A 12,710-nucleotide genomic window follows, 5' to 3' on the forward strand; every position below is an offset into this window, starting at 1 on the left:
CAAAGCAGGGCATAGTTCCCCTGTAATGACTGGTCACCACGGTTGGGGATATGGGCAGGATGACGGTAGGTTACATCCTTTCCATGCTGCATCTCTCTACCTTCCCCCTGCTCCCCCTGCCCCTTCGTTTTCTTTTTAGTATTGCTGCCTGAGCCCTGCAGAGCTGCCTGCATTTCATTGCAAACATCAAATACATATAGCAGGTAATTAACTACTTTATTGATAATAAATAGCACCCAGAAACTGGCACCAGAAGATGCACAAACTTCTGCCTGCTGCTTTGCATCATTGCAATGTAATCAATGTTCTGCAATCAAGCAGTACTGCAGATACTAGAGATGCATCCTCTTCCAAAAAGATGCTATGAAAATGACTAACTGTGTTTGTCTCTCTAAAAGCAATTCTTCTGTCTAAAGAAGACTTAGAGGAGCAGTAACAGATCTTCTGACCCTGTGCAGCTGTTGAAATACGATATCTAGGCTTCCACAGAAGTATGTTACGTACTTCTAGAATATCCATTAATTGTACAGCTCAGCATCAAAGATGTCTTTTATTGAACAAACTACACTTTCTGATTTGACAGTGTTTTTAATTTAGTCATTCTCCTTCTTTGTTTCCCACCTACAAGAATGTGTGTCAGAAAGTGAGAGAATTTATGAAGCTACTGGAAGTTTCCTACAATATTGCTGTACAGCATTTGTATCCTTTGCAGAGAGTGATGGATGGATGACTGATGTCGCCCAACAAGACAGGTTTTTGCATAGCCTTCAGGAGCCAGAGTCTTCCTCTTTCTCTGACAACAATTACTGTAGTTGCTGTATATCCTGAAAGAAGCTTGAACAATCCGTGAAGCTGGATAGTTCTGGTAGACAGTGTTATGTCTTTAGGCATTAATAAAGTCATATATATTAATGCAAAGCTTAGGAAAAGACAAATTATTGTCTAAGCTTGTGCAACAGAACTTAAAACCCAAATCTGCTTTATAAGTAGGCTGAGAAAAGGAAAAGATACCACTTCATATGTTTAACTTCTCAGTACATGCCAAAGATAAGAATGTAATAGATCTTATTTTTTCTTGCTTAGATTCAACCTGTGCTTGATGAAAAAATTTCCATTGTGAAAGTATGTGAGAATGCTACAGTTAAAATGTGCTTATTGTGAATCTTAAAGTGAAATTGTTACTGTTAAAAACTTTGTGAACATTAGCAGCAGAAAAATTGAATTTCTTTTTGCAGCACAGTACAAAAGTAGAACAAGAGAATTGTTCAGAATAAGTAATTCTCTGAAACAGATATGGTTTTGTTATCTCAAACTGCATAAGAATGTTCCAGCTCTGGCAAGAGAGCTATACTATTAAATTGGTCTTTCACCCCACTCTATTGCAGTCATGCAGTCCAAAAATGTTAATAATCGCATTGTACTGATCACTCAGGGTAGAAAGATACCATAATGGGCATGAGTGAAGGATGAAGCTGCCTCAAAGACTTACTGCAGCCATAAAATGGATTTAAAAATAACTACATAATCAGTAGCTGAAAGATTATGAGTCATCTGCATCTAATTTGAATCATTGGAGCTTTTACACTATCTAATCCAGGAAGAAGTAATGCTCTTTCTGTGGGTGTGTATGCATGTGTGTGCTCATGCAAGTGTTTACACACACACATCTTGTGAAGGTATTTGAAGTCCTTCCAATGAAATTACCAACTCAACATGAAAATCAGTGGCATAAGTAACCAGAGATCCGGTGGTCTGTAGGTGTGCTGTAGTTTCCTCAGTGTGTCTTGTAAAACATATCTGAATCTTCCATCTAGTTGCTGACTGTGCTACTAAAAAAATACACAGCATATAGAATTTAAGTCAACTCCTCGGATGCCAAACTTCTAAGTAGTTCCTGCTCAGCAAGCTTCACTTCAAGCCTCATGAAAACCTGTAATTATTTTGTGTACAGCAGGAAGAAAATAACAGTGCTTTCCTTTCTTTGGTTTTGAAGGACCCTCTGAGTGGTACAAATCTTATCCTATTGCCCAAGGGAACCGTCAATCACCTATTGATATAGTTTCTGCAAAAGCAGTTTATGACCCTAGTCTGAAGCCGCTTAATATCTCCTATGAATCATGTACATCTCTCAACATCTCCAACAATGGCCATTCAGTTATGGTTGAGTTTGAAGATACCGATGACAAGACAGGTGAGACTAGCACACACAGACAACTAACTCAAAATACCATTTTGTGGCTTAGTGAGGGGAAACAATTAAGTACATCCTGTGAAGTATATCTTATACTATGTGTATTTTTAGCTTAGGACAAAGTATGTAACCAGAGCCTTTTATATTTTGTTTTCCTGAGCCTTCTGTTTTGTCTTGACTTAAGTCTCTCTGGCAATGCTTATGTTGCATAGCAAAGTAGTATTTCTGCATGAGGAAAAACTTGCAGCAGGACTCTCTGAAGTTTGTTTGCAGGGTTCCTTTAAACAGGGATAGTCAGTTTGCTAGATGGAGCATCCCTACAGCTCTCCAGCACTCCTAGATTCCATTCCACATGCAAGGTAGGTATATAAATCCTCACAATTCTGTTTCCATGATCATCCGAATTGGAGATGCCAACACACACCCCAGCTCTCTCTGGCTCACTGCCTAGTTTCCATGCACAGTGGAAGAGAAGAGGATCAGCAAATATCACATCATTTAGCATAGCAATCATAATCCTATTGCACCAGGCCTATCTAGACCAGTCACTGATTATTATCTTGCACTGTTTTCTTCTTTCCTCACTGCCCCATAGCAGTACAGCATCTTCAGAAATTAGTCTTCAGCTAATTCTGATTTGGTAGCAGCTTGTGTATGTTGCACTATCTGCAGTTATATTATTCTAGCCTTTTTTTAGCTCTTGGCAGAGTGAATACAAATGTTTGAAGTGATTGATTGATCCTGTTAATGCTACCTCACGGAAGACTTTGCTTTTACATCTATAGTGAAAAATAGCATTAAGATGAAGTAGAGACTATAAAAACTAGTAGCTGATAAACAGAAGAGTGCATTTAAAACAGGACTCTAAACTAATGAATTTTTATTTTAACATACTATCAACTGATTTTCATCTTCCATTTGGTTATGTTCATTGACTCCAATTAAATAGGATATAACAGATAGTCAAAATTACTCTTTCTGGGAAGTGACTGGTCTCTGCTGGTAACACTTTGAAATAATCTCAAAGTTGCCAAGGCTGAGGGTTAAGATTCTAGTCATTCAGTTCTAAAAGCTCTCCTCTTGAGTGAACTTAAACAGCCCAAATGAATGATCAGCCTTCAAGGATATTTACTGAATTTGAAAGGAAGACTATGGATGTGCATTTCCCAAAGTTTACTACATAAGATTCATAAGCATGTCATCCTACAAAATTTGTAAAATGTATCTGGAAATATTAGCTTGCTTACTGCTTTCATTCTAGGCTGGACTGTACCTACACAACAGTGAACTTGACACAGTTTAGAAGTTTTGTTTAAGAGCACTGTGCATTGCTCCTCCAGATAAAGAAATGGGAGCAAAAGCAGGCAGACTCAGACCATAGGCAGGAATGAAGACCTCTACCCTGTCTACACTGTGGAGAAGCCTTGTGATGCTTTCAAGGAAGAAGACTGCTAGGAGTATAAAGCTGGATTAAATTGTTTTTAGTTCTATTGAAAAAGATCTAGTGACTCACAGCTTTGCATAAATTATACAACAGGCTTCTGACAGTACCCCATCATGACTAGATTTTTTTAAATTTTTTGAGAAGTGACACACTCCAGTACTCAGTATTAATTAACAAAACTAATAACTTCTGGTATGCTTTGCTGAGCTATAGCTTGTTTTGGCAAGACCACTTCCTGCACAAAGACCAGCTGCAACTATGCACATATGGTGGTACAGTGCATGCCCCAAATTTAAAGGGTTTGGAATGAATAGAATGTTATGGGCTGCACAGAGGATAGAAAAATACCAATACCACATCCACTTTCAAATATATTTTTTTAAAGATCTAGATGATCAGGTTTTAATGTCTGTTGGACAGTTTTATTGATTTTAATGTCCCATAAATGTACAAGGGAACTACTGATATGCTGATAAAAAATCTTCTATCAGTGGCATCTTACGTATATTCATCTGTTCTTGTTAAAGGTGTTATTTCTAAATTATGTATAAACTTTGTGTAGCATTTCTCCATCTTTAGAAGGTGATTTGAGACCCTCTGAATGGTGTTATGTCAAGTACAAGCTATTATGTTACCTCTCTTACAGGATCAGGTATTTAAAGGAAATGAAATATAGAGAACTTCTACTGGAAGGAAAGAACTCTAAAGAGGAAATACTTAGCTGAATTTTCTACCTGATGTTTGAGATATCTGTGCTCTCTCACACAAAATCCTAAGTAGCATTGACAAAAAAAATTAGATGCACAAAAGTTTCATATTATGATTTTTTAATATTCAAATTAGTTCAATTTTCTGTAAGTTAAATAGGAAAGACATAACAAAGCTACTACAGCTTCATGTATCAAATCTGCTCTTTTAAAAGCAAAACAAATGTTGTAAAATTCTGTATAAGTAGCTACTCAAAATGTTCCTTTTCAATATAATTTTTTTCTGCAAATTCAGGTGTTTTCCATGAAGAAATCTTACCCTTCTAAATGTCTGAATGATGCATCCTTTTGTATTGGCAACTGGGAGATGCTGCTGTTTTTTTCACTGTTGTACCAATTAGTTTTTAGTAACAGGAAGTTAAAAAGCCAGAATATATAATCTTTTTCTTCTTCATTTCTGCTTAGCAATCAGTGGCGGTCCTTTTGAGAATCCCTTTCGGCTAAAGCAGTTTCACTTTCACTGGGGGACAAAGCACAGTCAGGGATCGGAGCATACCATTGATGGCAAACCTTTTCCCTCTGAGGTAACAAAGTGTTTTTACAGATGGGATTAATCGATGCAAATACTGTTGGCAAACCACTTTTTGTCTGTAGTGGGGATTGGGAGTGCACTGGGATTCTGATTGTTCACTCACCATGGTTAGGTCAGCACAGACTTCAGCATGGATTTTCTTTCACCCACTGAAGCTCTTCATCTGTTGATCATGCTGTTCTGGAATGCAAACTTTTCTCCCCAGTGCAGCCCTTCCTCCAAGGTTCTCAGTCATCTTATTCTGTTCAGCAAGACCCAGCTAGTCCCATGGTTTAGCTGCTTTGCTCCCAGACAGAACTGCTTCTACGTCTAACAGCCGTCTGAGGCCTAGTTTAGCCTGCTGAACACCATTCATTGCTCCCTTCTGTTTATGCAGATGGAAAGGACATTCACAAACATGATGCTGAGAAGCAGTGCGTAACTCTGTTACCTGACACAGTTGAACTGATGATCACAATCCAAAATGACCATGCTGCTGCCACCGCACATAGCTTAGAAATGGCTTCATCTGGAGGCTCTTGAGAATTTTCTGCAAAGCTAGGACCAAATACAGGTGCTTCCCAGAAAGCTCTATCCCAAATCCTACAACAGGGTAACATCCCAGAGCCTACCAATGAGGACTGGAGCACAGTGCTTCATGGGATGAAGGCCCCTATCAGGGAAGTTAGGTCACAGAATCATTTGTTAACACCTGACTTGTTTCAAATTAAGATTAATTTATAGGAGCTCTTTGCTTAGTGTCTGTCCATGTTTACTGACTGATCCAAAAGACTGATTTAGAACTTGCTAATCTTCCCAAATATACCTTTTGAGCAAAGCCTATATTCTGTTACCAACTGGTGTTACTGCCTGCTACACATAAGGCAACCTATGTTGAAAGCTTTTATCTTTAATTTGTTTATATTTCTAACTCTCTTTTAAAGCTCCACTTAGTTCACTGGAATGCCAGAAAATATGCAACATTTGGAGAAGCAGCAGCAGCTCCAGATGGCTTGGCAGTAGTTGGTGTTTTCTTGGAGGTAAGAATCACAAAAATAGCATGTTTACATGATGAAAAGCATCATACTGTCAAATGTTTGAGAACTAAGCCACATATTTAAGAGGTGCTTAGGGAAAACAGGCTACTTGATTAGAAGCAGTAACTCTTTGCAAATTATTGTTAAATCTACTTTAGTAGGAATTTTGAGATTCAGATAAGAAAATAATTTTCTACCTATTCAAAGCATAATTATAGTTATTTAATCTGTGCATTACTATTTTAGATTGGGAAAGAACATGCCAATATGAACAGACTCACTGATGCTTTTTACATGGTAAAATTTAAAGTAAGTTTTAAACTCTTTAACTTTTCTTTCTGGAATATCCTTCAAATATTAAGCTCATGTACATGTCTGAGATGCAAACAACAAAAATGGAGAACTGCCCACCATAAATCCTCCCATCATTAGAACATCACTGAAATTGTATCCTCCCTGTCCAATGTCTCCATTCCCTTCCCCTCCAAACTTTGGCTGACTTGCCTATCCTCAAATGCCTTCCAATGCTACACTGACCCCATTTAGTCATTCAGAGGTTCTACCTTTCCTGGACCACCTAAAATCAAAAGCTCCATGACCCTTCAGGTTCAGCTCTTACAGTCAGCAAAATAATTTGTTTTCATCAAGTCTAGCCTTGAACAAGTCAAAGCTGGTTGTCCAGCTTAATTCTACTGCAAAGCTCTGTCAGGGAGTAAGAGCTGGTCTACTCTTCCACAGTGAGACCTAAAGGTAGTCTTTAACCAGATATGACTGAGAGCTTTGCTGAAGGCTACCTGCTTCATTTTTTGAAGCTCAGACCAATTAGACAGACAACCACTACTGTGTTAATCTTTTTATGATTTCCATGAGGTTAATGCACTCTGTCACATGCATGAGTCCTAATAATTCAAAATAAACTATACATAATACTTGAGTAGACATATTTAGGCGTATTATTCCTTGTTCCTCTCTATATATGCATATGAAAGATGGGAAGTGAAGGCAATTGTTAATGGCAACATGTAGACATATTTGACCATGTTCAGTGATGTCCTCCACTTATAGGAAAGAAAGTGTTATCCCTCAGTTGTAGTGATGGAAGGCAGGTTTGCCACTGGGGATAACCTGCTCATTCTGTTCCTTATGAGCAATTTTAGACAGCTGGACAGTGTTCTTAATGTGAATGACAACCACAGGTTGAAAAATCTTGCCCTGGACTGTGGTAGCCTTGAAGGCAATCACTTCAGACACAGCACCTGTCAAAGTATTATCTAGGCTCCTTCTACTGTTTTTTTGGCTGATCCATCTTGCTCTGCTTTTAGACTTGGATATTCTATTTTAAAGCCAATATTTTTTCCAGCAGACAATGACTGTCTTGGGCCAGGTTTTTCATAATTTCAAACTGTCTACTGAAGTACATGGAAGACATAGAAAATAGCAAGTAACAAGTCAGTCCTGCTGTTCCTTAGGTAGGGTCACATGCTGTTATCTACAACTCACACTCAACATTATACACAAAATATTTCATACACTATTTTTGGACATTTTGTGACAAAAGCTGAGCTCCCGTAGAGGCAATGGGGCAAGAACTCTCAAAGCCTAGGAAGCTAGCAATAGAGGTCACACTTGCCACACTAGGGTGTAATGTTCTCCTGAGTCTATTTTCATGCTACTCCTAAATACCATTTGTTATGAGGCAGTCAAACCACCATAGGTTTGCTTTCTTCCCCCCCACCCTCCCGCTGTTTTTTAGACTCCTTTAACATGCATTTGAAAGAGAAGAAAGAAATTTAAAGTATCAATTTTTTCCAGGGGACAAAAGCTCAGTTTGGAAGCTTCAACCCCAAATGTCTCCTGCCTTTGAGTCTAGATTATTGGACATATCCTGGTTCCTTGACAACACCGCCTCTTAATGAGAGTGTAACATGGATAGTGCTGAAAGAACCCATCAGGATTTCTGAGAAACAGGTAAAGTTCCAATATTCTCCCAGTTTTTGTAGGATTCAACCTTGGATTAAAGGCAGTGACTATTTCATTTTGCAGAAGGGCAAGCTAGGCTGTGAATAATTTAATCAGAAGGCTTCTATTTCTCCTATTAATACTCTCTAGGATCTTCGCTTTAACCTGTACTATTGACAGATTGTAAAGTACTGAATGCTTTCCTTTGGCCCTTTTTCAAAGACATTAATATCAATGTCTCCTTTAAGCAGTAAGTTATTTCACATGAATTTACAGCTGGAGAAATTCCGAACTCTTCTCTTCACCAGTGAGGAAGACCAGAGGATCCAAATGGTGAATAATTTTCGCCCCCCTCAGCCTCTTAGGGGGAGAGTAGTTCGAGCTTCCTTCAAGGCCTGAAGAAGAAAACTGATAATGGCCCTGAAATATCCAAGAGCTTCCACATCTGAGAGACCAAAACCAAACTCTGGTCTTTAGATCTCCCCCTCATGGAGCACACACGATAGCCATTTCTGTGAACACTGTACTTGAAGGGGGAGAAATAATCTCCTGATTTTATATTTTATTTGAATAAGACTTTCTTTTGAAAAACATATGAGATCTTTTTAACTAAAACTTTTTTAAATGTAAGGGATAGCTGAGTAATCTGGCGTGCTCTCCAGGACCTGAAACTAAAATATTAAGATGAAATTAAAATCCCATTTCATATAAAATGGGAAACTGATCTATCACATTTTATAACATAAAATAGGAAATGATAGTTATCTATTAGTACTGATTACCACAACTTCTAATTGTCTAATTTAATACATGATGAAATAATAATCAAGAATTTTGGACAAATTAGGCTTAAATCTTCCTGCTGACTTCTCATAGATCTTTTACTTGTTAGCATCTCTGATTTGCTGAGTTTCCTTGACTTAGATTCCTTTCACATTCTTGCTGTCTTTTGACACGTAACATTGTGCATCAGTGGCACTAGAGGAAAAAGTTGTTCTTTACCTCCAATAAGCACTGGTATAAAAATGGCATACTCATTTTAAAGTTACTGTTCTATGATGCTATAATTGATTAAAATAAATGTAATGCAAATGTTCTCAGCATTTATAAGCAGGCCATTTTACTGCACAGTATTGTTTGAACACTCATTCTTAGCCCATGCAGCATGCATAATTATAATGCCCTAATTACTTTTAGTTGAAAAGAACATCTACAGCAATTCAGGCACATACTGTAGCTATTATGATATTGTTCAAATTCTACCCCAGTTACGTGCTTTGCCCTGCAATACAGTCTTTTTTTCTCCCCCCACAAAGATTGTAGACCTCCTGCTTTGCTTTAGGGACCTGACGTGGATAGAAACTGACTGCATTGAATGCACACTGCTGTGCAAACCATTTCCTAGTAATGGTAGCAGGTCAGAGATACTGTCTACAGATATAAGGCTTCATCAGTCCTGAGTACTTTTACATCCTCAAAAGTAAGTTGCTTTAGAAAAGCCATACTTTAGTATTATTACTGCTTCTGCTGCTTTGGTGACAATTCTTCAGACTGTTTTGCCCAGAAATACAGTGATATTAGCTGTAATTATTCTCAGTCTATTTTCAGTTGTTTTAATTCTGGACTTCAAGTGTTTTATTTACTCTGTAAAACTTCAAGTAGAATTGCTGATGTCTTATTGGTTTTCTTCAACAGCTTAGATTACTATCCCCCAAAGCTGTAAAATTTAAAGGAAATCAGGAAAAAAGGGGGGGGAGGAGAGAAATAGCTATTATGGGCAAATCTTTACAGAAAGGGAGAAAAAGATACCTTGAAGCATAGTGCTAGGAATAGAAGACCCAACAATTCTAGACCCAACTCTTCTATAGTTTTCCTGGTACACCATACCATACACACTTTTCCATTCCTCAGTTTCCTTTGCTGTAAAATTAGGAAACCTCATAGGGATGTTTTGCAGGCTGATTCAGCATTGTTTAGATTTGAGACTCTTGCACACAAAATATTACAGGAAACGGAAAATCACTACAAAATGCAATATTTTTAACTATTATTAATGTAATCTGGCTAGTAATGCAAATGGATATTGCAGAAAAATTCTTATTGTATCATTTCTTTAACAAATGAAATAAATAAGGTTTTAAAATCAAGTATGCATCTTCTCCCTCTTTATTTTGAACTAGCCTACTTCTCCCAACCTAAATGGAGGGAGAGAGGAAGAAGAGACCACTTTCCACAGCAGGTTATTGTTGGTGGTGGTGGTGTTTGTTTTCCTCCCCTTGAACTCTTAACAGAGAGAAACATTGCTTAGTATCTTCAGCCAGTAGGATTTGAGCAAGTCACCAATGCATCTGTCTCAGATGAAGGAATGATTTGATGTCTTGCCTCCAGCTTCATAGGAACCCTGGTATGCTATAGTATAATCATGTAAATACAGATAAGAATTATCCCTCCCAAGGATAAATTAAAATGCTATCATGGTTGTAACTTAAGCTACCTGTGATAAGTGATATCACACTACAAGTTTATAGTATGTATACATATAGTTTATAATATATTTATATAGATCAGTTTAAGGAAGCATTAAAAAATTCAATCAAACAATCATCATCAGTGCTGTATTAGTGCATATAATACATGGCAGGTTACTTCAAGATTTTCAGTTATTTTTTTTCCCCCTCATGCTAAGCATTAAGTAGATTTCTGCTCCTTCAGAGTCTTTCAAGTAGAGGTTAAAGCCTAATTCATAAAATCACAGAGTAAGGGCTGTTTGAATTCCTTTCCTTCTTCTACAGTGAAGAAAGACTTGTATGTCAAAACCTTGTCCACTTTTCCCAACTACAATCACTTGGTCTAATCCTATTTGTCCATAGAATTTGTCTATTCTGTAACCTTGACCACATTACTTAAGCTTCTTTAAGTGTGGTCTACTCATCAACAAAAGGATAATATTTAGCTCACAAGGTTGTTGTAAAAGCTTAGCTATTATAAAGAGCTTTAAAAGTTGAATCCTACCAGGTGCTCAGTTTGAGAGATGTTTACTACAGCTTCTTTTAGAAATTTTCTTATTTACTGTTTTTTTTCAGTTATGTGATTAAAGAGTATGATACATTTCACTATGGTGAAATAAAATTTACTGATAATAGGAAATCTTATTTTGTATTCCTTGTTTCCTCTTGAAACCCTGACACTCTAATTTAAAAAAAAGCATAAATGTATAATTTTTACATGATGCTAAACCTTTACACTACATTCTACAAGCTAATGCACTTCGTTTATTTTTGAGATTATAGGAAGAAATATAAAATATTATATGAAATGACAAATTTGATTGTATACTCAAAGAAGAATGCAATCAGTGTAATGAAGGTACAGTATTCAGTTAGATAAACCTTAGTTTACTATCTTTTCCCTGTAACTAAAAATAGTCCTCCAGAAAGAACACAGCAAAACTAATAATGATAAAACTGTTCCCCACAAGACTACAAATGAAGAGCCTCACTTGTTGATGATTCTTCTTCATTTAGCAAAGTTCTCCCAGTAATGATATTCTTGGGAATAAGAGCTCATGTTCATTTGTATGCCATATTTAAAATCTTGGCTTGTTAATATGCTGGCTGAAATACAGTTAACTTCAGAGCTTCAATAAAGAACTCCTTGATTTTTTTACCAATGTTTTCTTACCTTGTTATCCATGAGATGAAGATAATGAGCTTCAGGGATTCTGTACCATATTTATAATATGCTTTGAGACCTTCAGAGGATAGTAACTATGCAAATACAAACAACTACTATCACCACTTTTGATATGAGCTAAAATTTGATGTCTCACAGACATAACCATCAATTTACAAGAGTGCTACATTTTGTAAGACCATAGGAATCAAGTAATTAATATCAGTTTGCTTGTCTGAAGTCTTAGGTGCTATCTAAAATACTCTTAGCTATGACACAAATGTCCCCTTCAAAGGCTTTTCATAGGACCAAATACCTGTGCTATGTATTTGTACTTTTTGAGGATTTGCTGAAACCTCATTTTTTCTGCTTCCATTCTGAACTCTTCCTCTGCACAGACCTCTGTCTAAACAATAGTCAGCAAAGTTCTTCCATCAAGGTTATTCAAATTCTGAAATATGTACTATACTTATTTGTCTTTTAACAGCTATCTTGAAAGAGGAGTAGCAGCTGAATCTTAATTATTTCAGCAAGACTTAGCCTAATGTGTAATATGATCACATTTGTCATGACTGGGAAAGCACGAGGCCTTATATTTTGGATAGGGACTAAAAGTGAACAGCTGTAAAAACTAGACTAAAAATGCCACCTAGTGGTCTGTTTCCATTTCTTACTAGAATGCTTAAAATGCTTAAAACATTTTTAAGGATAGTTCAGTTAAAATACAGCAGATGAAAGAAACTAACTTTAACTTTGACACTGATTATTTTTAAAAGGTATGGGTAACTGTAATTGAAATCCCTGTGCTGGCTGTAAGTACAGTCCTTGAGTCTCCTGTATGAGATAAAAATCAGTCTTACAAAAAGAAACTCAATAAATCAGTTACAATTATTTATCTCTTTTCACTGATAGACTGGAGATATCCTCTGCCTGATAAACTGCTCAGTCTGTTAACTTTAATTTTTTACCTTTCACAGTTTTAGTTCAACTTAGGTTTTTTTCAACCCTCTGCAAACAGAATGATTTTTAACTAATTTCAGTGAGGTAGTTGATGCGATCTAGCAGTGATTTACGCAGAGTAAGTTTCATAACTGGTGTAAAGTAACCCAAACATAAATTTCACTGGAAA

General features: G+C 36.8%; 1 protein-coding gene across 1 annotated transcript; it reads left to right on the top strand.

Annotated features, from left to right (window-relative positions):
* Positions 1-25: 25 nt before the first annotated feature.
* CA7 (carbonic anhydrase 7) lies at positions 26-8,450 on the top strand. The gene is made up of 7 exons (XM_013941147.2): positions 26-65; positions 1,994-2,191; positions 4,808-4,926; positions 5,858-5,953; positions 6,197-6,259; positions 7,763-7,918; positions 8,186-8,450. Exons 1-7 carry the CDS (start codon positions 26-28, stop codon positions 8,306-8,308), a joined length of 795 nt encoding a protein of 264 aa, XP_013796601.1. The 3' UTR covers positions 8,309-8,450.
* Positions 8,451-12,710: the final 4,260 nt, after the last annotated feature.

This window comes from Apteryx mantelli, chromosome 10 (assembly GCF_036417845.1).
Source record: "Apteryx mantelli isolate bAptMan1 chromosome 10, bAptMan1.hap1, whole genome shotgun sequence".
NCBI lineage: Eukaryota > Metazoa > Chordata > Aves > Apterygiformes > Apterygidae > Apteryx > Apteryx mantelli.

Bases quoted from the DNA above. Each gene is read 5' to 3' on its own strand.
- CA7 (XM_013941147.2), top strand. From the start codon at position 26: ATGACTGGTCACCACGGTTGGGGATATGGGCAGGATGACG. The intron at 66-1,993 runs GTAGGTTACATC...TTGGTTTTGAAG, and splicing joins GGGATATGGGCAGGATGACG to GACCCTCTGAGTGGTACAAA. The intron at 7,919-8,185 runs GTAAAGTTCCAA...ATGAATTTACAG, and splicing joins TCAGGATTTCTGAGAAACAG to CTGGAGAAATTCCGAACTCT.